The sequence below is a fragment of the Antedon bifida genome, chromosome 6 (genome assembly GCF_963402885.1).
Source record: "Antedon bifida chromosome 6, ecAntBifi1.1, whole genome shotgun sequence".
In the NCBI taxonomy this organism is placed as follows: Eukaryota; Metazoa; Echinodermata; class Crinoidea; order Comatulida; family Antedonidae; genus Antedon; species Antedon bifida.
In genome coordinates, this window is record NC_136231.1 from 26,946,437 (window position 1) to 26,972,468 (window position 26,032).

The 26,032-nt window shown below is 32.1% G+C and overlaps 2 protein-coding genes across 5 annotated transcripts in view; one reads left to right on the forward strand and one right to left on the reverse strand.

Moving 5' to 3' along the window:
* Positions 1–26,032, forward strand: part of LOC144844498 (spliceosome-associated protein CWC27 homolog) — a 49,218-nt gene that overhangs the window by 12,287 nt on the left and 10,899 nt on the right. The window contains exons 11-12 of one of the 4 annotated variants that reach the window (XR_013612433.1): positions 2,193–2,246; positions 7,198–7,331. Coding sequence is in view for 2 of the 4 variants with exons in the window: in XM_078701438.1 (XP_078557564.1) it covers positions 2,193–2,196 (4 nt within the window). In the remaining 2 variants the exon portion in view is untranslated. Of the gene's footprint in view, positions 1–2,192; positions 3,487–7,197; positions 7,332–25,676; positions 25,689–26,032 lie in introns of those variants that run through there. The other 3 variants (XM_078701438.1, XR_013612434.1, XM_078701437.1) reach the window with 3 other exon arrangements.
* On the reverse strand, positions 6,088–8,889 carry LOC144844497 (uncharacterized). The gene is made up of 2 exons (XM_078701436.1): positions 8,512–8,889; positions 6,088–7,935 (listed from the first exon to the last, which is right to left on the reverse strand). Exon 2 carries the CDS (start codon positions 7,931–7,933, stop codon positions 6,395–6,397), a length of 1,539 nt encoding a protein of 512 aa, XP_078557562.1. The 5' UTR covers positions 7,934–7,935; positions 8,512–8,889; the 3' UTR covers positions 6,088–6,394.

Below are 26,032 nucleotides of genomic sequence, written 5' to 3' on the forward strand. Positions count from 1 at the left end.
GGTCAGGAAGAAAACTGTACTGAGTTAAAATAATTGTTATTGCTTATAATTTTGAAAACCACATAAAATTGTAGAAGAGGGTGGATAAAACCTGAACAGGAAGACTAATATTCACAGCGAAAATTTATATTTACTATGAATGAATGATCCATTAGCAGGAAGGAAACCTTCCCTTAGTTGCATCCACTGTTTGTCAATAAATAAATCTTGAGAAACAGCTTTACCAAAGCTAAGCTATCCTTTAAAAAATGGTAATATTTGAAACATCCTAAATTAGAGTATTTACCGCTGTCTCAGCATGATGCTAGAGATTTGAATAGGAACAGGTTAATTCACAAAAAGCTTTCTAAGTGCTTCAACACTACAGTTCTTGTCTAAGTTCCATTAATAGTTCATCATGCTAAAGTCAAAGAGTTAAGTAAAGGCTTTGACACTTCCTTTTACAAATTGATGAAAGAAGAGCAAAGTTCATTACAATCAATTTTTAACCAACATTCAAATTAATATACTTTGCTTTCTAAGCACATGCATACTTCTCATTTTGATGGTGCCAATCTGATGTCCTCAACATTTTTTATAAGACAATATTTTAAATTTGTTTTTTTGTTGTTGTTTTGTTCTACTGTTTTTATTAAATTTCAGGAACATTTTTTTGTGCATAAAAATGATTATAACCAACATATAAGGAGTTAGAACACTGTAATATTACATGTGTTTGTAATTCTAGACAGGACTTAACACGTCAAGTACGCTATGCAACTTATAATGTTTATTTAATTTATTTACCTTAATGAAAATATTAGTAAAATGTTATTTTAATTTGAGTAGGTGTTAAAATTGGAAATGAGATTCCAAAGCTGAAAGCAATTCAACCAACCATTCCCCATTAGAGTTCACGCTTTCATTGTTTAAATACAATTAAATCAAATTTAATTTTGAAGCAATTTAATTTGGAACTATTTTAAATTTAAACATTTAGGGAGCCCTCAATGTTTAGGTTTGATGAACTTGAGAAGGTGAAAGCATCTGAATGTTGTGACGCGTTCAGTGTAATCTTTCTGAACCATAATTGCTGGTTTCCCGTTGATATGGCGCTGACATTGTCGCGACCTGTAATCAGGCAATTTAGCCCTCTCTTGTTTCTGCCCTTGGTGACTTAACAGTAAACTGGTGACTTTAAGTAATACACATTTCTGCTTCTTTGCCAACATTACCTGGAATATGATGCACTAATTATAATCAACCTGCTAATCTTGTTATTAAATTTAATTGTTATGACCTACTTATTGCTACATTTGTTTTAACAATATAAGGTGTAGTAGTAGCAGCCGTAGTAGTTGATATTTTTTACCTCCCTAGTAAGTAGCATTAGACAAAGAGTGGACACAACATAATTATGTAGTTGAATAGTTTTTTTTCTTAATTTTTTTCTTTAAAATTTGTAAGCAGACTTAGTAAAAGACTTGGAAATTCATTTGAGATAGATGTAACGCAAGAAAGTTGACCAATCAAATGTGACAGTTTGGATGACCCATCATGTCACGATTGGTCAAATTACTTGTGCTGCATTTACGTCCTTGCATTGCCTCCAAGTTGAGAACCAAAGTTTACTGTGCTATTAACATTACTGTAGACATCCAAACATCTTTAAATTGATATTAAAATTGTCAATTATTTTATAACTTTTCAGGTGCTAACATTTATTTATAATTGCATGGCAAATATATTTCTGTGGATGGAAGAAGGACATTTAATTTAGTGCTTATAAATTGAATTTACTACTGTGTAAAACCATAAATTAAAATTGGAGAGTTTTACATCTTAATATATTCATTGTGAACTTTGGGTAATGCTAAACAGAATGAGCATTGAATAAACAAGATTAATTTATGCATCAATCAAGTATTTCTAGAGAGTTGTATACGGCGACTGTAATTCTAACTTTTTCTTTCACTATTTAGTTTCAAATCACATTTAATAAACTCTAAAGTCAGCTGACTTGCTTACATGTCTGCTCATGATTTTCCACCCACCTTCATCTACATGCTTTGAAACCATGTGACTTTCTCGACAGAAACAGATCTGTTATCATAGATTTATCAATAAATTTCACAATATGCTTTTAGTTAAATCCATGCATTTTGAAATTCTATGAATAGTTTATTAATAAAAAGTGAATAATTTATTTTCAGATGAACTGAATGTGGAAGTGAGTGGTACAAGATGAATGTGATATAAAATACAAGGTATTAATAACATAGTGTTTCAAATGATAGGTACAAATATATAATATCTGCCTTATTATGGGATATGACATATAGTAGCTGAAATAAACAAGAGCCAGTGACTGTATTCAAAGAATAAGAAACACTTAACAGGCCTTGTCTTTTGTCTCTGCACTCCTCAATACATTCAGAGGTGTGTTGTTTGTATTTTGGTGTGTAGAAGTTTGCCAAATTTAAGCATGTTGTAATTCGCACTCCTCAAGGGCATTTTAGGAGTGTGTTAGGTGAGTGATCACACTCGCTCGCCTTAAAAGACAAGGCTTGACTTACCCTTAAACACTTACCCTTAAAATTTAAAATATCTCCTATCTAAATAAATACAATTTAAGGGAATTCCTTAAATATTTATTGAATTAAGTGAAATATCTCACTTAAGTGTGATTGGTGGATACGGCCACAGGGCATTATGTCCAAAAATATTGGACAGTACATTTGACAACAATAGAAGCTTCTTCCATTTGTTGTTGTTAAAACCAGGGTCAGTGTCCAAAAACTGGAGCCCTGCTGCTGAAATGAAGACATTATGTTGTGCAAAATTGTCGCAGATACTACTGTATATTGCATACTACGGAAATGTTGCAGTAACAGCCATTTTATATGAACCACAACGTGTGAATCTTTTTGCGAGTAATACGTCATTCGGTGCGCTTCATGATCATCTATACAGAACTTCACACACGCTTTTTTTTCTCGAAAAAATGTTGTTTAGCAGAAGTTTTGTTTATAACAATTCTCAAAGAAATATAATTTTTCGCATGTAAGTGTTCTTCGCATGATATATAAGGACGTAAGCATTTATTATTGTATGGGCTTGGGAGAAAAGTTTAATGCATAAACTATAAGTGGATCATTGTACTTTTATACAGGCAGAAACAGTCAAAGTGATAATGAACTGAAACTGTACTGAAATAGTTGATAAGTAATACCTGGTAACCAAGTTGCAATTTGCAGTTTACTTTTAGTTTAGTAGCTGCAAACACCAGGCTGCATTTTAAACCTCAACTATGATACTTTAAACTTAGATGAAATAAAGTAGTGTGATGAATAATGTGACCAGTTGGCAGAAGATGTAAAAATGTATTTATATATTTTAGATATTCTGTATTAATATCTAAACATAATATTTAAATCAAATATTGTACTCAAATCAATTATGAATATTTAAACATCTTGATCAAATAAAAAAATATTAATGGCAGCTTGTCTATTTATTCATCTTTGTCTTTCAACAAGCAAATTAAAGGGCATGTTATATAACGCATATTTAATCTTTTTAGCCCTTGCCAATCCATAAGCTTTGCAACTCGTATAGACATCGCAGCCTAACCAATAGATAGTGTAGCCCATAGATATTGCAACCCATATATATTGCAGCCCATAGATATTGTAGCCCATAGATATTGTAGCTATAAATTGTAGCCCATAGATATTGCAGCATATAGACATTGCAGCCCATTAGATATTGCAGCCAATAACCATTGTATCCCATAGATATTGATATTGCAGCCCATAGATATTGATATTACAGCCCATAACCATTTTATCCCATAGATTGTAGCCCATAGATATTGCAGCCCATAACCATTGAAGCCCATAGATATGGCAGCCCATAGATATTGATATTGCAACCCATTGACATTGCAGTCCATAGATACAGCAGCCCATAACCATTGCAGCTCTCCCTGAATAGAACTTCATTAGATATTTGTCTTCATCAAATTTAGCTTTTGCAGATTATATTATTAAAAACAATCACTTTTTCATTATTTCCTTTGTTGCCTTATAAAAAGAGTCTTAAAGAATCTGAGTGGTTATTTAAAATTGACCACCAATAATGACACAGCAAACAGTGTATATTAGTGGTTGTAAACACTTGATTTGACAAAGTGTAACAAGCTATCATTGCTACTTATACGCGTTGTAATCGGAAATGAAATATTTTACTTAACACTTTTATTGCGCCAACTGGATAATGCTCTGAGCTAAAAATCTCGGAAAAAACAGGATGGGAGTTTCTGACTACAGGTCTCCAAGGAAAAGTGCTCACATTGGCACCTGCTAGCGAATATATGAAAAAGAGTGTCTCTCACAACAGGAAACCAGTTATGTGATATGGGGAAGGGGGCCTTAGGAGAACAGCACCCGCGGGAGACGGGGCCCCAGGTTTGGGTCGCAAATAATGGCAACTGTTTGCCTTGACCAATCAGTTAAATTATTTTAATGATTGTAAATACAGAAACATGTTATCATTACTTTACAATAATTTCCAATATAATTAGATGGCGTACTCCTTCATGTTATGACTTGTTCATTCGATTATTCAATATGTGCTTTAATGCCAGCACAGACATTTTTTTAACCACGGAAGGTCTGTGGTACTACCAAAAAAAAAAACAGCACTTGTACTGTGATAATTTTACTGTGATAATAATACTGTGATACTGTGATAATATTACTGTGATAATATTACTGTGATAATATTACTGTGATAATTTTACTGTGATAATTTTACTGTGATAATAATACTGTGATAATATTACTGTGATAATATTACTGTGATAATATTACTGTGATAATATTACTGTGATAATATTACTGTGATAATATTACTGTGATAATATTACTGTGACAAAAAGTGTGAAGCTAAAAAATAAATAAAATACAAATCTAATGTTTTATGAAAACATGAATATTATCTGGCTTTTTTGTGTGTGTATGTACAATACATAACATAGTACAGCAATGTGGTATTTAAACAGTCTTTATGATGTAAATAAATTTTTTTGGCAAACATGCTATTTGTGCATATTTCATATTTGCCAATTAGATGTCACTAAAATTGACTAAAAGTTGCCATTATTTTAAAAGTTTAACTTATGAAAGTATATTTTTATTTGATATAAATAACCTTGCATTTGTTGTTATTCATCAATTTAATTCTCTCTTTGATTGATGGTTTCGTAATTGAAATTATTTTGCACGATTACTTGATTTTATAATCTAAAAATAATTATTTAAATATTTGTTTGAAAAAAAAGTTTTGTGACCCAGATATTAAAATGTATGTCAGGCCTGAAGGAAGATAGTAAGGTATTCTCCCATAAACAATAATTAAATTAGAAACAATTAAATCAGCTGAGAGATATGGCGATTATATTTGGTGTGTTTGCAATTAAGAGATTATGATTTTAATATTTGAAGAATTGTAAGAGATCTAATCAGATTATATTGCTTCTGGACTTCACTAGTTTTTAAATGAAAACAACCTAGTGTGTGCGGTAGTACTATTATTAAAAACACCCAAACATCAAGGCAACACCGTCAGGAATTCCCCATAGTAATTTAGGAGTATGTGATAGGATTTTTCAAAACATATTTGACTAGTTTGTTTGCAGAGTATAAAGCTCTGTCTACACTATCAAACTTTATGTGACAACAAAATGTGATGTGCCCATATACGGATATGATGATGTCATATCACTACCATATTTGGGAATATCACTACCATATTTAGGCACATCACACTTTTTTGTCAAACTAGTTTGATAGTGTAGACAGTGCTTTAGAACTTGTAATGTCACTTATGTGTCTAAACTTAGCATTAGGAAAGGCAATCATCAGTGGCTGATTAGGACTTTGAAATAGGGGACCAAGGACCTAGAAATTGTAAAATGAAGTTATAATATTTTGATTAGTAAAAACTAAAATAAGACATCATATTATGCACTTATGTATTTATTCCTTTACTAGTGACTTAAATTAGTAATTAATCAGAGTTAACAATCTTTTTAATACGATACATTTGATTAGTTAACTAAATAAATAAAAAAAAATATTACTCTTCGGTTTGTTCTTGAGTCTTTTCCTTTCTATGAAATAGATTAAATTAAGTTAAGGACACACAAATTGTCCTAGCCCACCTATTTCTAGTCTTCCTGCCCCAGTAACTAATCTTTCCAAGGCCTATTATTGACATACTGTACTACTACTATATATTTACAACCTTTTTAAACTGTTTTCTTTGTAGAGTACTGTTTGTTTTTGATACAGACTTTAAATGTTATTCTTTATTTATAATAGCGTAGTTTAAAGCAAATTCAAATTTACTATTAAGCAAAATTTATTGTGATTTGAAAGATTGTGATAAATAACAGAATACAATTTGGCAAAATTTGTTTAGAACTTGAAGTTAATAAATTAAATGTTGTTAGAGATTGCGCAATACCTGCCCTACTCTCAACATGACATGTGTACGTCCCAAGATCAGACATTTTAATATCATTTAAATACAAATTAGTTTCCCTCTCCCACGGATTATAATCTCCCAGAATGAGTTGTCCATTGGGTTGCTTCCATGTGACGCTTGGCGTCGGATTCCCTGTTACGTTACAAGTGATGATAATATTGGGCATCTCTCGGAGGTCATTAAGGTCAATATGGGTTGGCGTACAATCAACAGTTGGTATAGTACATGTATGAGGGCAGGACATTGATGGTATCAAGCTAGTTTCGTCGTATGGGTCTGTCACATTGGATACTTCAAAACAGTCGCAACTGTTTGGTACCGGGGCGTACACAGAGTCCATATCTGGGGCGTAATCAAGAATAAATCTAGGCACAGCCGCTAATTTGTTACCATTAAGTACAAACTTTGTAAGATTTGTTAGCAATGGTTCTGAAAAATTAGTTGGTAATAGGATGTTGTCAATTTGATTAGACTTAAGGTCAAGGGTCAGTAGACTAGGAAGCGGTAAATAAAGATCAATTAGCGAGAATGATGTTAGGTTATTTTTAGAAAGTATGAGATGCTCTAAATTCTCCATTTCAGAAAAAGTGCCGTTTTCAATCATATTTATGAAGTTTTTACCAAAATTTAGATTTCTTACTGATTCTAATCCGTTTAACATTTCAGGCGTCAGTGTTTGCATCTTCGTATCCCAGCATTCCAAGGTTTGCAGATTTTGTAACTTTGAAAATGCGAAAGGATCGATGCGATGGATTTGATTGAAAGACAGTCGTAATTCTTCCAACGCCACTAGATTATCAAGCACTCCTTTTCGTATATGTGTAATCTTGTTGTTAGAAACCCAGAGCCGTTTCAATCTATCTAAACCATTAAATGCTCCTGGGTGTATCACACTAACATTCCCACTGTAAAGTTTCAAAACCTGTAGCATACTCAATCCACGAAACGTGTTCCTGCGAATGACGTTTACTTTGTACGGTCGGATATCCAATATTTCAAGTTTACGAAATCCATTAAAAGCGCCGACTTCGATATTTTCAATCGAAAACGTATCCAACTCGAGTATTTTGAGATGTGGCCGTTGCGATTTGAATATATCTTGCGTAATGTTGACAGGCGGTCCTTGATGAATACTGAGGGCATTCAACTCGCCCCATTCTTCGAATATTCCAGGTGGAATTTCTGTGCCTATGGCTATCCCGTCAAACTGAATGTTTACGATACCAGGGCACGGATTAGTCGTTGATATACATGATGCGAATGGACACACGCATACTTCTTTTTCAAACTTTCCCCAGACTCGTTCTCTACTCTTGTAACATGTGTTGGAAAGGCTGCACTTTTGGCTATTACAACTTGATATTGAAGCCACCAGTAGAACAAGTAGTAATCCTGATATCATGACTATAACAAAAAGATGTATATATAAGAAAAGTATATTAAACTTGTAATTTGTTAATTAGTTAGAGTATTTTCCATGGCAGTTTCAAATGTGTTTTTATCTTTTTAGCTGTAAACAAATGTACAGTAACAGTACCAGTAAGAGTTTATTTACACCCTTATGTAATTAACTCTAAAGAATACAAGAAAACAACCTAATCTACAGACCTTATACCTAATACAGACAAATCAATACATATTTTGAATATTAACCATAAACTACATGTTGTATAAGCATACAGTGTAATCGTATAAATATAGAAAAAACATATTACTATATTTGATCTATAACTATTGCAGACAGTGATTAATTTAAATATGTTATTCACACAAATCTTACTTTGATGGCCCAATAGTCATCACATTTAATTCAAATACTTTTTAAATAGTAGCAATACATTCAACAAGATGCAATGTAAATCAGCTATTACTCATTGCAGAAACAACCGGTGCTAACTCATAATATCTGTGTCTAGCCTAGAAATCTTTAATCACTGCTAAACAAATATTAATAAGCATTCAATAGAGAGTATAATTTACCTTTTTTAAGAATAAGTATACCAAGAAAGGTATACTACCAAATTATAATGAATTTGATTGTAGTTTCTTCTGGAATATCACAGTTTTAACTTCCGTTAGGTCATTGGCGTTGCGCTTGACATTCCCGTTTATTTCCGTATGTCAGATTTTTTACTGTTAGAATGCAGGGGTTTCTAGGCTTGTACGTACAGGGAGAGATTTTATAGTTAATAAGTCAACTTCCAGCCTACTGGTGAATCGTTACCCTATTACGTGTCGCAACATCTGATTGGTTTGCTTTCAGGATGGTGACATTATGCAGGAAGGAACAAATTTTGTCATAGATTTTATCAATTTGATCAATGTCTTTAATGAATATCTTATCACAATTACTTTTAAACAAAGAAAATTATCAAGAAAAGTAATTAGTAACAAGATTTAAAGAAAAATAAATACTTTAAAAATAAAATACTTAGTTTTTTATCTGGTAATAAAGCTTCATGAGAAATGGAAACTTCATAGTGTTCTTAGAATCTGAAAATACCCAAATTTTGTCCTAACCTTTAAAGAAAATAGACTTTCAAATGTTGTCCAGAGGTGTCCGGTATGGGCCGGCCAAAGGTTGTCTGGTGTGGGCCGGCCAAATGGTATCCTGAGCAGGCCAGCCAAAGGGTGTCCGGTGTGGGCCAGCCAAAGGGAGTTACGGTGTGGGCTTTCAAAGTGTTCTCAATGTACTGATCATTCACAGTATTCAGAGTAGGGCATCCACCTACAGATGTATTTGTTACACATGAGTGTCTGTCTGTTACTATATACTTTGTCTTTGCAATAGTACAGTATGATTCTAACATACAATGTATTCAGCAACCAAATATAGATTATTATATTAAGTGCCGCAATGTGTACATCACTCCCTCATCATTTTTTTCTTATCGAAAGTGTCAATTTAACTTAATGCACCAGCCACGCCATACAATCATCATAAATTAAATTTTCACTAGGTCACCAATTAATGATATGTCAAGTTTTGACCCACTTTTTAAAAGTTACACTTCACTCCTTTCGTTTTATATTATTATTAAATTATCTACATAATTAAAATAAATTTATATATTATCAATATTCAGAATGCTTGTAGAATAAAAAGTGCGAATTTAGTATAAATTAAGAAAATTTAATATCCAATTATTCTTGTTTAATATATATCAACAATATTGTTTTCACACATCTTTAAATCTTTGTCTACACTATCAAACTAATTTGACAAAAAAAGTGTGATGTGCCCAAATGTGGTAGTGATATACCCAAATATGGTAGTGATATGACATCAGCATGTCCATATATGGGCACATCACATTTTTTTTGTCACATAAAGTTTGATAGTGTAGACAAAGCTTTCCCCATGAGTGTCAGAATAATTTTAAAAATTGTCAACAAATAACTTACTTCTCGTATACCTTTACACTTTTTGTAGTTTTTTAATCAGTTTGTGTACAAATTTCTTTGTATCTACTTTGTATAGTATAATTGTAGTTTGTTTTATCTAGTGCAATATGGACATCAACACTGGCCTACTAAACTTTGCATGTTTGCATTCATGTTTATCTCACAATATCTTTCTCACTTTTACTTTATAAAGTAATGTCAGCCTGTCAACTGATATGCTAATAATAACAACCTGTATGTATGACCTAGGCCTTGCTCACAATTCATCTAACAAGTTAGCCAACTAGGAGAAATTTATACAACTTTTCATGTCTATGCCGCTTTACATAGCCAAGGAAACTCCAAAGTTTACACATTCCAGAATGTCAACACCTGCATGTTATATGGTTTGTGTATAAAAAAAATTGTGTGTAAACTGTGAAAGTTTTGTATTTTTATAGCATAGAGACCGTGTACTGTTCCCCTGTAGTCTGTGTTTAAGGCTTGACAATTCTCTTATGTCACACAGTTAAGTTGCAAATACACCTGTCCATTGGATGATAATGCTTTCAAATTTTCCGTTATGTTTATAACTAACTCAAATTACATCATTGGTTGTCAAAGAATAAATTTGCCCGGAATAAATTTGCCCGGAATAAGTTTGCCTGGAAAAAGTAAGTTTGCCCTGGAATACGTTTGCCCACACTAAGTTTGCCCCGGAATAAGTTTGCCTGAAGTAAGTTTGCCAATCGAGTCTGTTGTTCACAAAAGGAGGGCTCTCTACCCAGGATAAGTTTGTTATTCTGAGAATGTACTTCAAAACGGTTTATTTGAGGATAGGACTGTTTGTATCTGTCTGTTGATTATTGTATGCATTCATCATTGCTGTGTGGATTAGGTGTGAATCTATCATTGTTGCCTTTTCACCATTTTGTTGTCAGTCTTATGTCTAATATGTTGAAAACATGATAATGTTTAAAAATGTTTTAATGTTTATTATCATCATAATAGTCATTAGCACAGCCTAAATATACTTATAGTTAATTTAAAATGTGTCTAGTATTTCCTATAATCTTTGCATTGCATTGCTGCTATATTCAATCTTAATTCCTAGGCATGTTGTATAGCAATGTAGATATTAAAATATTATGACAAGCTATGATTGATGTATTTGCTGACAGTGCGATTGAGTTAATTAACCAAATAGATGGTTATTTTTATGATTTATATTTAGCCATTTTGTTCTCTCTATTAGACGCACAGGGTAAGTGGGTTTGTGGGGTCTGTAAGTCCTAATCAGCCCGGCACACAGCTTGGGGCTTATGTAATCGTGTGCTGCTACTGGCAAAGCGGTTTAAAATTGAAATGTCATTCTGACTTCTGATTAATTATTTTAATTACAATTTTTTTTTATTGCAGCAATAATAATTAGAAGCAATTTAATTTTAATTAATTATGTAAAATTAAAAAATATTTGATGATTCAGGTAGTACTTAATTTTACAAAATATTTGAACTATTTAAAACTTTTCAAATTATATTTGAGTTCAATATTATTTAAAATTAAATAGTTTATTTAAATAGTTTGAAAAATGTTTCAATATTAGAATTTTTGATTCTTGTATGTTAGTAAAATGTTTTGTAGGTATATTTATTTATTTTTTATTTGCACAAAAACATTCCAACAGGAACAAAGTTGCCACTTACATTACAGTGATGTTTTGACAGAATATAAAATATAAAAAACTTAGCTATACTTTGTAGTTATTTAGGCTAGATATATTGTCATGTCTAGCGTATTAGTGGTAGACACTGCACCTAATTCAAATACAAAGGATCAAACATGATGATGTCTCCAACATCACTGCTTTCGCTAGACAAGGCACTTTTTATTGTTACATAACATCAAGATTATGAAATGAAATTTGTAGAAATAGATAATTACAAAAGGACTTATAATAATAATATACATTAAAGCTCTACATTATCAAATTTTATGTGACAAAAACATGTGTTGTGCCCATATATGGACTTGATGACATCATACCAATTATTTAGTACAATGATAATCAAAGGCCTTTGTAAAATAGTATATTAATATTAAAATAATCAAACTGTATGTGAGAAAAAAATGTGATGTGCACATATGATGACATGATGATGTCATATCACTACCATATTTGAGCATATCACTACCTTATTTGGGCACATCACACTTTTTCTGCCAAACTAGTTTCATAGTGTAGACAGGGCTTAAGATAGATATCTATGAAAAACATGACCTTTATGCATTGTACATACAGAACCACTCGTTTTGGACACACTATTTAGGATAATTTGTTAAGTCCCAAAGATGTTCCAACTTAAGAAAAGTTATACTATATTTATTTTTTATTATTTAATTAAATAACCGTAGAATGGAGGCAGAACAAAAAATAAAAAACTACTGAACAGCCTGTGTAGACTCACAAAGTGTTTACAAATTAACTTGACAAAAAATCAAATTGATAAACAAAACAAAAACTTGTAATTTCTGTAACTATTCTGTCTGACTTGGTGATTTGTATTTGACATTTTAAAGTTGTTATCCTTTACAAACACATTGAGCTGTTAATAAGTAATTTCAGTGTATCGCTAAATGACTACTTAGTGTATTTACATGTCTCCCTGTCTTCCAGTTTTAAGTAGTATAGTATTTTTAAGAATGATGTTGTATAATGCTATAAACATCCATGTAAGAGGTTTGGATCGCCAGTGTCAGCACTAAAGTAATAGGTTTAATGACCAGTTTGGGGAGGGGTGAGTGGGGAGGGACACTCAGAAAGATTGTCAATAGATTGATATAAGAATTTATTTATCAAAAAATAACCCAAGAATTAAAGCATAGGCCAATGGCCCAACACAGAAGTGGGCACTTCTTGCAGTTTTCTGTTCTGTTTAGTTTTTAATGCCAATTTTCAGTAGCCCTATGTTGGATGACAATATACACATAATCCTTCAAATGAATAGACAGACAGATGGAGTCATTGTAAAATAAGAATTAGAAAAGGATGACTTTTGTTGTTTTTTTTACAAACCAGAGCTCACATTAGTAAATTCCTAATATATAACAAACCATGTTTGTTATAAAGTTAACATCTGAAATTGTTTAAAAGACTCACACTTTTCTAGGTACTTAACGTTTTAATATCTCAGGAAATGTTTCCTGTGAAAACAGAGAGTTAAATAGTAATAAGGGAATCACAAAGTGAATCAACATATTTTATATACTAGATTTCTGTTTCTAATTACAAACAAGGTATTTTTGTCTTTTTATAACAAGAAACTGGTTTTCTGCTCTCAAGGGTTCGTTGCTTTGTATGTGTTGTATTTATATTATTCTCTCTATCAGGGATGGTGTCCGGTGGGGAATAGTTTCACCATGTAGTTTAAGTTCTAGTTATTTGTTATTAGCCGAAACCGTTCAATTCATATCAATGTAAATGTTTTTTATATATTTACAAATGACAATAAATTTACTTACTTATTAAAAAGATTAATTCCTTTGGTATTACAAATAGTTGGCTTTCTCAAAGTCCAACTGATAGTTGGCGAAACGTCAGGTAAATAAAATTATTATTTATTACGGTTGAGATATAATTAACTATTACTTACTTACTGTTTGAATAAAAGCAGAATACTTGATAGTTTCACCTGACAACACAAATCTAGCATTAACAGCTAAAGTTTGTGTTGTGTTTAACTTGTATGGGAAACAGTTGAAGAGGAATGTTTGTACGTAACTAGTGGTAATAATATCCATATGTCCTAAATGAAACGTAACCAATATGATGCACTGTTGACGAATTTTACATGTTAGTAATGACACTAGCGGTCATCTTTGAGTATCACATGTTGCACTGATGGCTTTGCTTGTCATTATCAGAAATTAACAGAACTAGACTTATAAGAATATTCAGAATTGTAAGCAAGACCAGAGGAGTGTTCTTAATTACAGTATACCACTTTATATTTCCTGTAAGTTCAAGTGAATTCTTCTGAAAATTGCAATTTTGTTCTGGCTTTTATTAATTGCAAACATTGAATACAAATATAATCATCGTTATATATATTAGCAGATTTATATTAACAAATGTCATAAGTTTTTTTGAAACAAGTTGTACAAGTTATCTACATTTTACAATATGTAATCTAATAACATTAATAATTATTATTCAGATTTATATTACAAGATTATTTCTATATATAAACCGTTTTTTATATATTTCTAATTGTTCCTTTTTTCTATCCAGTCTTTTAAAAAAAAAATCCATCCTTATTTTGATGGCTGCAAATGTTTTTGTAACAAAATCCAAAATTAATAAACAAACATACAGTAATATACAGTAAATAAAATATACCAGTAGATGAAACAATCAGAAAAGGGAAAGCTGCAGCAGTCCTTGAAGTTTTTGGTAGTTTATATTCATATATTTGATGACAGATGCTTTAAGTTTAAGTTTATATTATTGTTAAATTAAAAATACATTTCTTCCATGTAAGCCTACTTTAGTTTGTTTTTAATTTGAAATTGCGACACAGAAAAGATTAATTTAGATAAAACTGTATTTTTAGTTAAAACATAAATAGCATTTATAATTAGAATTCTCACAAGCCACTAAATAACATTTATTTTTTGTTAATTTGTTCTGTACTTCACAAAAATAGAATATAGACACTTGAGATTTGACGATAGAGGGTGCTATCTCATTTCTAACAGATTCTTTCATCTAATCAATGACTTCCTAAGTACTCAATAGGATTGCAAATGGATGTGATGTTTCCTGCTATCGTATTCACTCTAAACCTCCCTTCCCCAAGACTTGTTAACGTCATCCCCACAATTTACAACATCATCAGATCAATGATTTTTATAATATTTAACCTTTTTTTTTTATTGTACAATCGACCAAACATAAGTAAATTTGTCGAAACTATTTTCCCTGAATGAGCAATGCAAGTATCAAGAACCAATTACTTATAATGTTTTGAATAATTTGATAAAATTGAGTAACAATCAAATGTGTGTGGTATACATTTCAATACAGACTACACTCATCTAACCCTATGTTCCATTTACCCGAGTAAGTTAGTTCGTAACCACCAAAGTTTAGCGATAATAGGATTGTGGTTGACTGTTGACGTATTGGATGCCTGGTTGACCGTGGAGGTATTTGACGGTGGTTGACCGTGGACGTATTGGATGTTTGGTTGACTGTTGACGTATTGGATGCCTGGTTGACCATGGACGTATTGGATGCCTGGTTGACCGTGGACGTATTGGATGGTGGTTGACCGTGGACGTATTGGATGGTGGTTGACCTTGGACGTCTTGGATGGTGGTTGACCGTGGACGTCTTGGATGGTGGTTGACCGTGGACGTATTGGATGGTGGTTGACCGTGGACGTATTGGATGGTGGTTGACCGTGGACGTATTGGATGCCTGGTTTACCGTGGACGTCTTGGTTTGACCGTGGACGTATTGGATGCCTGGTTGACCGTGGACGTATTGGATGCCTGGTTGACCGTGGACGTATTGGATGCCTGGTTGACCGTGGACGTATTGGATGGTGGTTGACCGTGGACGTCTTGGATGGTGGTTGAACGTGGACGTCTTGGATGGTGGTTGACCGTGGACGTCTTGGATGGTGGTTGACCGTGGACGTATTGGCTGGTGGTTGACCGTGGACGTATTAGATGGTTCTTGACCGTGGACGTATTGGATGATTACGGTAATGGCTACGGACTTATCGTATTGTCTGTCTGTCTAACGTCCACACATTTTGGTTGAAAACAATCTATTCAGTAGGCCCTCATGGTTTATTTCACTGTATTTATTATATTTTGAAAGAGAAGTTACATTTAAATAATACATGTGATGATATGTTGCTGCTGAATAAATCGTAGTTGAATTAACGTTACCTATAACATGCCCCATTCCTAAACGTGACATGTCTCTAGCGTGTTGATATCAGTCTCAACAAGTGCACAACCCGTAGTCTATCACTAACTAACCCACCCAAAGGACTTCTCTACTCTCCAGTTTTTATCAGTAAAGTCCCATTCCTAGTTCATCAAGCTAGCAAAGATAGTAGCGCCATATTTCACTTATGAAAGTCTGAATTTAGTACCGTTAATTAAGCACTTTTGACATAGAACGGTTGTAATCAACATATTAAAACAAGAGGCGAGACCAGAACAGGAAAGTGTGCTGTACAGAGATAACGAATACCATGCTGCCTGCCCACCTAGTGTTGTGTGTTGTGCTGTGTCGGCGGCACGTAGCACCTTGCTCATATTTATTAGAAATCATTTCTAAAAATGAGAACGTTTTGTGAGCGTGAGAATGATTGCCAATATTTAGATGTTTAAATATTTTATTACAAGTAAATGTTTTATATTAAGTGTATACTTGTTCAGTATTTTTAAGTAGCAGAAATATTGTTTGCAACCCAATGCAATGTAATATCTTAACACCAATAATAATAGTAATAAATGTATATATCTTTTACCAGTTAAACTTTTCTTATACGGTACCGGTACCGTAATATACACTGTTTCTAGTGAATATTTAACTGCCAAGGAATCATTAATTAGTAATTATCTGTATATTATTCTTCGCAAGGTAAGGTGAATGCAAAAACGCATAACTAGACAGGCTTATTACATAAAGGAGGCCTAGCTACCCGACCCAGTAGATATTCTACTTGTTGTTGGCTATATAATATAACAGATATCATCACCTTTTATATCGGTAAAATATAAAAAGATATTTTGCTCTCGGGATTTATATTCCCTCGAGCAAAATATAATTCCCCCGGTACCGTAATATAATAGTTTCTACACTAAAATGTACCCTATGCGTTATATATATTGGTACTTGTTCTAACAGTATTAGTAGAACAAATATTGTTTATAACCCAACGCAATGCGATATCTTAACCCCATTGTTATAGTAATACATGTTGTTTTACGTATTTAGTCTAGAAAGTATTTATCTTACCAGTTATACTTTTGATTTTCTTATACGGTAATATACACTGTTTCTAATTAGGTCCAGTAATTTATTTTCATTCAAACTCTGTTACCATTTGTTCTATGTTCACATTCATGACATTTTTGGTTAGCAAACATTTAACTTAATATCCAACATGGATTTATAAAGGATGAAGGTATTTCCTTTGGCGCTCCATAGGCAATCTGTTGATTTCCTATACGTGTCCCTATATGCAGGGTACACTGGCGTTCCATACGCAATCTTATAATTTCCCTCACGGTCCCTTAACAGGATAAAGCCATCTCGTATTTACAAGAATTAGCTTAGATTTATTTTTCTGGCTACTGTATACTCCATCATAACAAATCAGTTTCAATAATGTTTGTGTTTTAATCTAAAATATCATAAGTTACAAACATTTGTGTTAGTGTAATGTTAGAATGGATAAACCAGGAATAACATTGAAAGTTGACTATGCTAAGAATATTAATAACAATAAACTAACTTTAATTTGTTCCTACTAACGCTCAGATATGTTACTATGTAACAAATTCCTCGGTGAAATTCGCAATTTAATTTTATTTTTAGTTATTCAAAACTTAATATGTTTCTCGGTTGATCAATTTCTGGTAGATGACGTAATTGTGAATCGTAATATTTTACGTTGATTTTTGTCTGTTTCGGGTTGACCAACTAGCATAGTTTAGCACCTGTTTTGTCTTTTTTGCCCTTTATATATGTTTATATTTGACCGAAATAAGTGAGTAAAATACATTTGAAACCGTTCTGAATGTGAGCGTCTGCAGGTGATGGATACATTGAACTAGTTTAATTATAGTTACTATGTATTATGCCTATATGATTATGACGGTGACCTTTTAAACATTTTCTTTAATAATCATTTTTGGGTTGTTGTTTTTTTTGTGTTAATTGTTTTTTAAATTTTCATTAATAATGTAATATAAAATGTCTGTCTTTTCTAATTAATTAATACACCACAATCGCTGCTAAGCCTCCTAAAATCAAGACCAATATGAGATCTGGAATAGTGTGTGGATAATGGCCTTAGTGCTGACCCCTTGAAAAGTACGTCCCACTAGGGATAGCCCTCTCAAACTGAGGCTAATATTCGTCTTGAAACACCCGATTGCAATCTGTTCTTATCTGCTTTTAGGCTCAGTCACGTTTCTCACTGATATTCCTATTTTCTATATATTCCGATTAATTATACTATCCCACTTGTCCCAAGAAATAATTCTTTATCGTATCGACAGGATTTATTAATTAACAAAAATAAAGATAAAGTATTTAAAAACTGATCAACAAATTCGTAGGCCTACAGATGTTTTCCCTTTTTTTTTATTTAAAGAGCCGACAGTATGTTTTTCCTTTTTATGTTTTAAGTAAATTGTTAAATTTAAGTTATTAAATTTATTGTGATTCTCGATATTTTATTAGGTAATTAAGTAACACACTGTAAATAGCTATTATTCGACAAACGGATTTTGTTGAAATATGGAATGATGGACATTACGAGCTTTCTTTTATCTTGCTTCGATGTTGACGAATGATATGCCTACATATGACTGCCTTGTGATTCCGTTTTCGGACTTCTTCTGTTGTCTTGGTAAATTTATTCGGTTTATTAGGCTTTTTCCTGGTTATTTTGCATCAACTTTTTCATTTTTACACTTGTGCTAAACAGGGCATAGATACTATTTGTATTTTGCGCTATATAAATTTAAAACCATTAAAACCATTAAGAAGGATATTTTCCCGGCGTAGGCCTACACTGTGGCCCTACATTATTCGTTCTTATTTTATTATTTTGTGCCTAAATTGAATGTTCTTTGACGTTCTGTAGGCCTATCACTATTTGCATCGTTGTTTTGGTTCCACATGAAATTGATTCGTAGTTGAATTGATCAGTAATTTGTATAAACGGTAAACTTTGCATTAGAATTTAAAATAAACATATATTTGAACATCGAAGCCTCGAAAAAAATGATTTCTAACATTTTTAACTTTCTTCAACTGCCCAGAGGGAGGCCTAGCTGATATTATGAGCAGTATGTACGATGTGTTTTTTAATGTTTTAACTATTTAACAACTTTTGCCTCAGTTTTACATGGAATTTGTTTTAATTTGTTTTATAGAGTTTTGCTTTCATTGCGTAATAATATTTGGGTCGAGTGAATTAGCAACTAAATGACATATGCCAATCTGGTTTAATAGGTTGTAGATTAGTGTAATCATCCACGTTCATTGTCGATCACAGATTATTAGTCTAGTCAAATCATGTAGTATACCGTGTCCAGTCTTGCTCTCCAACTCATCAAATTGTCTTGTCCTTAATTTTGAAACCCGAAGTCTTGAAAATCTCAGATACATTATCTATTACTTAATGAAGTGATGTGAATGTGTATTGTTCTTTATTGTCAGTTTCTTGTCAATCTATTTAGACGTCTGCTAAATAAAGGAAGTCATACTTCACTGATTAAACACTCCTAGTCTAACTCATCATCTTATGCAATCTTATCAAATTATTAAATTCCACCAAATCGTACAAATATTCGTCATTAATTATAAAAATATTAAAGTCTCAAGGTTTTGCTGACAAAAGAGTAATAGTTAATCTGTATTTCCAATCTTTTAAATGTTATAATTGTGCCTTGGAGCTAGCTTTATACATACGTACCGGTACGTGTACATTATTTGTCGATTTATAAACCTACAATATTCAAAGTATTTCCCCAAAAAACATGAAAAAAATGAAGATTACTAAATTTAGACTTTGAATACGCCATTTTACAGTTTAAAAAAAATTCACTTTCATTAGAAAAAATAAATGAAAATAATAAATAAATAATGAATTTGCTTGTAAAAAGACAAAATAAACGGTTAAATTTAAGAAATCCATTGTCTGTCTGACAGACAATGAGCTTTAATTTTAATTTTTTTTTGCTTTAAATTACAGTTTTTTCAGGTTAATTTTTTTTCGATTGTTAGTCAAAGTGAATAAATATTATGCGATATTTAAATGGCATATTCAACACAAGAAAATAAAAAAAAAATTTTTTTGTCCGGATAATATATCTTTAATGTTGCCCTGTTATGTCAGAAATCTGAGAGTATACACAATATTAAATCATTTATGATTTAGGCTAGGTATATAGGGTATGTATTATTTGCTGCCGTAAATAATACGCTGTGATATGCGGCAGTGGTGAGACAATTATGATAAATTGTTAATGAATAATAGCCTACTATCTCAATTGATGTTTATTCAAATTGGCTCATGTCTGTTATATCGCGCGCCCGCGTATATATCTGAAATTCTTTGATTGATTGATTGATTGATTGATTGACTGGTCTTATATAGGCCTACTATCATGGTTATATAATGCCAATGCTATTGCCTGTCTATACATGCCCTGTCTGAAAATATTTCTTAGGCCCTACGTTAAAAAAACAACAAATTTAAACGAATCGTATCATAAAGTATATATTAATATAATCTTGCCCGAAACTAACAGATATATTTAAATAAGAATTGTTTGTACATTATTATTATTAGTATGTTTTCTAAAATCTAAATGTTTACCCGCTGGAATATAGCACAGTTATAATATAATAATCGTCAGCAAGCGTTTGATCTTTTTTTATTTGATTATTTTAAATGCAGGAAAGGAGATAATATGTTTGTACTGTTTAAACCTGTTGTAGGCAGAATTTTCAAAACAAATAATCTATATACTGTACATTAATTAAAATATATTAAATTGAAAACTTACGTAAACTAATATAGTAAAACAAATATAAGCAGTTGTTCTACGTTAAAAGAAAACTTTCAATCCGTGTTGAAACTACGAACAAATGGCAAAACGCGAGACGTAAAATTAAACACAAACGGTGCATTTAAAGGGGGTTTTCTTACACTCTTCCCACGATCTTTGCCATCCATGATGCCCACGTGTAGTTCCCACGACTATTTAATATTATTTATGTTTTGGTTCAGCGAACCAAGCGCACATCTTGTAAATGAAATTGTCAATTTTGATAATTACACTTGTCGGTATTGCACATCGGATGTAATGCTTGTCTCCAAATATTACAGGGTTGGTCGTGTATTCTGCTACCGGTCACCATGCCAGATGTTGTGAATTCAATGTGTTCCAATATTCGACACCAAACAATTATCCGTAAAACTATAAAAAGAACCTATTTTGGAGTTTTTCTGGTACCGTGATTGTGGTAACAATTTTGTCAGAAAGACGATGTTATTTTCAACTGGTATAGAAGATTATACTGTACTCTCAATCTGTAATACAAATCTCCATGTAAAGAGAATTGTTGAACGCAAAACAAACAAAAAAACAAAAAAACCGTAAGGTATATACCATTCTATTTTTTTCTCTAGAGAGGAGTGACATATTTCCGTTGCTTTATCATACTTTTTGTCTTCTTCTAATTACTTCTATCTCCAGGTTGTTGTATCAAGTATACAGTAAATAAACAACTAATTTCAACATTCTTCAGTGCATTTCGTCTTCAACAATTTCATCCATTTCCACACGTGTCCAACTAAGTCGACATTGTTTTTATGAAATTTAATATTTTCTTCAATCTATGATAATCCATCTCTGCATGTATCAATGGCAACAACAATGTTTCCATGTTTAAAAAAAGATGTATTTATCAATAAAATTGTGATTTGACAAAACAAAATTATTATCCATGAAAAAGATCAGTCGACAAAAATTCAGGCTATTACATTTATAGGCCTAATCCTCTTTCAACAACTTTACTTTTTGTTTGTTATTTTTGATACATAATGTATATTTTAAGGCTCAGTAATGGGTGCATTAAGGGGGCGACGTGTACATAAATGTTAACATGTATAATGTTCTATGGGTGCACATTCGGGTTACTTTCAGTTTCGATGGGCAAAGTGTAGAGGAACAAACACTGCCCTCTCACTCGCCGTTTCATTGAGATAACTTAATTTGGTTTGATTCTTTTTTTAAAAGCTCAGTTTCGGGTATTTTAACTTAATATCTACATTATTTCTCATTGGCTTTTTTATTTTACCATTTTTTAGTATGTTTATATTTTACCTTTTGTTTCAGTTTAGTAGACCTACTCCTCGTTATTTGTATTTTCCAATACTTTTTTTCAAGGATTGTTCGATGTGTTGTGCATGTGTTTGAATATAGATAAAACAATTATAATATATGGCTTTTCCCAACAAAAATGTTACTCTTTGATTTAGATTTTACTTTTTGTGTTTTTCCTATTTTATTTATTTTATTTTCATGATTTAATCACATTTTTAACATATAGGCCTATATTTTAATTTGCATTTTGTATAATTTCTCCAATTCGAAATGAATAATTTAATATGATACTGTGGTTGTGGATATGATTACATTTTATCTTAATGCTCTAAAGTAAAATTAATTTAGGTCTATAAGTTTGGGGTTTTTTAACTTTAGAAGCACAGTATTATTTTATTTATAATATTCAGAACATACACCTTTATTTCCGTGACACGCAATAAATCGGTGAGTTATATGGATAACATAATGAAAAGAAAATACAAACAAACAAACATTATTTTGACATACTGTACACGATGAAAAAGTATGTAAATGCAAAGACGCGGCCGTACAGGTACCTATCAAAAATAAACCAAAACAATGTATAATATGCTAATAATAATTCACTGACAAAAGAGTTTTAAAATAAGAAAGTACCGGTACCACATCAGGATATATTCTTTTTTGCTTGTGAGTGACTGACTGACTGGTTATATCTTGCGGCCAAATTCTCACCAATTATGATGAAATTAAACGAGAACATTAGTCAATATTTTTAACTAATCACTAAGAAACAAACACTTATTCTACGTACATTGAATCCTCTTAGGACCCCGGCGGCCGTTTCTAGAGTTGAACTTATCAACTCTTTCACAGCTCCTCGTCTAGTTCGTGAAGGTCTTGTAAATTCCACAACGTCATCTTCATAATTAGCATCAAAGTCTTTTGTAATTACAGTACAATTAGTGATTTAATTACTTGGGATTTTATCTGTCATTCTGAATTTTTGTTAAGTTTATAGAACCAAGATTTAGGCCTGCCGTTTCTGTTATGTAAAACAAAACCCTATGGGTTGAAGGTTAACTGTGACATTGGTTATTATGTTCTCAAACATGTATTGTCCCCCCAAACATGAAATATAAAATAAAATTAAACCAAACATTGAAGCAGCGTTTTTGCAGTTTTTATAAAGTTTTGAAAAAATGTTCCAACTTTTTAAAGCTATTCAGAAATGTTCTCAACTTTTGAAGTTATTAAAAAATGTTCGCAATTTTTGACACGAACATTGATTTTGCTTATAAAAAAACAAAATAAACGATTACATTTAATCATAACCCCATCGATTTGTAGACACATGACTTCCGTTTATATGGTTTATCTGGTAAATATATAGATTTTTTGATTGTCAAAGTGAAAAAATGTTTTGGTGACATTTTTAGCGGAACAATTTTCTTTAAACTTGTGCTCGTCACCTAAACATGTATATGATACTATACTGTGGGGAGAGCTGAGATAGATACCTGTGTATTAGATCATTTTGAATATAATAATTCGTAGGGCCTATTCCAAATATTATATTGACCGTGTAGAATATGGGTGTGTTCCAACTGCTGGCATTTAATGTAAACTGTCCCTTTGCCCTTAGGCCTAAATAAATGGTTCATAACTCGACTAGATGTAAAACAGTATTTGTTATTGTTCTATAACACACCCACATAAATGTAACTTTTGTTACTTAAGAGCAATATAGTAAATATTTACCAGTGGACAAAGCATTATAATGGGTCAAAGATAATTAGAGATTGGTTTGCTATGGAGGCGTGGGTTTTGATTAGTGACACTGTCAATCACTACGTCTTAGCATTCACAAATATTTGTTCGGCCTATTTCATAGCTTTCTCTTGAAATATTAACCCATGCTCAGATCAACACTAAAACATGTTATTTTGTACTTTGCATGCTCTTGGTATGCTCTTTGTTTTCGTAGGAGGAGTTTATACTAAAAAAATCAATATATTTTGGTACTGAAAATCAGTACTGTATATGAAAAAAGTTAATATACAGCTTTGTTTTTGTATTTATCCAAAAACCTTATAATACCGTATTAATTTATCATAGTATTATGTGAATTGTTATAAATTATCAAGATATAGGGCCTACAAGTTATATTATAAAGATTGATTTGCCTTGAAGGCGTGGTGTGTCCTTTGAGACATCCTATTCGGAGAAACCCCTTTGAACGGGCACTCCTCGGAGATCACCCTTATTCAGGAGACGCCCCTATTAAAGGGACACCCCTATTTAGGGGACACCCCTATTTAGAGAACACTCCTATTTAGGGGACATCCTTAAAACGAACGATGCTTTAACGGTACGGCCACCTTTATTCAGGGGACATTTTGTTGGGTCCCGATAGTGTCCCGTTAAGGGTTGTACCATCTCTATCAATGTTTAATTGTATTAAACAATTCAACTTAAAATTATTTTAGGAATTAGCGAAGAAAAATCGAGCGTCTGAGAGAAAATCATGTTGAACAATATTTCCCTCCAGATTAGAGGAACCAAACCATTCGTTGCTGTGTTATAGGTCTATTTATAAAACCAAATTACTGTTTTTCGTCTTTTTTTATTACACCATAACAAAATAGACAATTTGATATTATTTGTATTACCGCATAGGTAAAAGACAGTGTGCAGGCAACTGTGTTTTGTGTTTCTCATCAATTTTAAATGGGTTAAAAGTTGAACAGTTTGAAAAAAAAATGATATGGTTTTTAATTGATTGTAAATGCAGGTGGTTAAAACCCGAAACCTTTTATGAAAGTCATCTGTAAGTTATCAATCAGTGGCGCTCTTAACGCCTAATGCCTGCTCATTCTTGATAAGCTTTTTATTACTTTAATTGGCAGAGGATATTTTCGTAGGCCAGTACCTCTAGCAAATGAGAGCACGTTTGGAGAGGCTACGATACAAGCTTTTAGCAGCATCCATCGAATCATGTTTCTACAAACACTAGACTGTATTTGCTGTCAGAGTACGATAACGCCCCCACTCGTCCTTATCAGTGGCAAGCAGGCAGAATTTGTAGCTATTTTTGACGATTCTTGCTCAGGATGTATGCTCTGAAAACAACTACGAACACTAGTCCAGGGAAGGTCAACATAATTTGGCACCTAATTACATTTAATACGTCAAATCTCAAGTGAGATCCTTACTATACAAAAAAACTATACTATAATGATTGTATTTAATTTTTACCCAATCGATTAGGGCTAGGTTAGAAAATTAAGAAATATTATATTAATTCAAATGATCAAATCCAGTTTAAAAAGAAATGATGGTCTATTTTACTTTTTTTTTCTTTCATCTCTCTTATTTAGAAAGTTCAAATAAGGTTATTACGAAATGGTTAGTTCTTCATAAATCAGTTTAATTGTAAGAAGGCCTTTCGTATTTTTTTTTAAAGCCTAACTTTAAAGTAAGTTATACAAAACTTAAAATAGGAAGTTTATGACAAAAATGTTTGATTTACACTCATTCTGTTGAGATATGTTATCGATTATTGCTGGAAGTCGCTATCTTTAACTCACAGATTCAGTTCGACAAAAGGATGTTGTCGTGTTCTTTAGAGTACAGGTATACATTGAGCCCAGCTGTTAAGTAACCTGGTACAGGGGTAATACTATATTGGGTTGGGCTTCAATTTGAGGTTGTTTATCACCACTCTGGGGATTTGTGTCGACTATACTGGGTGATGTCCGTCACCATCTTAGATGATAGGTGGGTGCGTGTATTCATCACCAAGTTCTTTGAATACCCTAAATAGTACTGTATAGATATATTATGAAGCAAATTTTTAATTTCTTTAAAGAAACCAGAATGACGTGATTTAAATATAAGTTTTAGAGTTTAAAACACATTAGATAGTTAACGGCGTTTTGTATGCTATATATATTTAGAAATTTAATATAGGCCTACATAT

Coding starts and splice junctions, on each gene's coding strand:
- LOC144844497 (XM_078701436.1), bottom strand. CDS start 7,933: ATGATATCAGGATTACTACTTGTTCTACTGGTGGCTTCAATATCAAGT.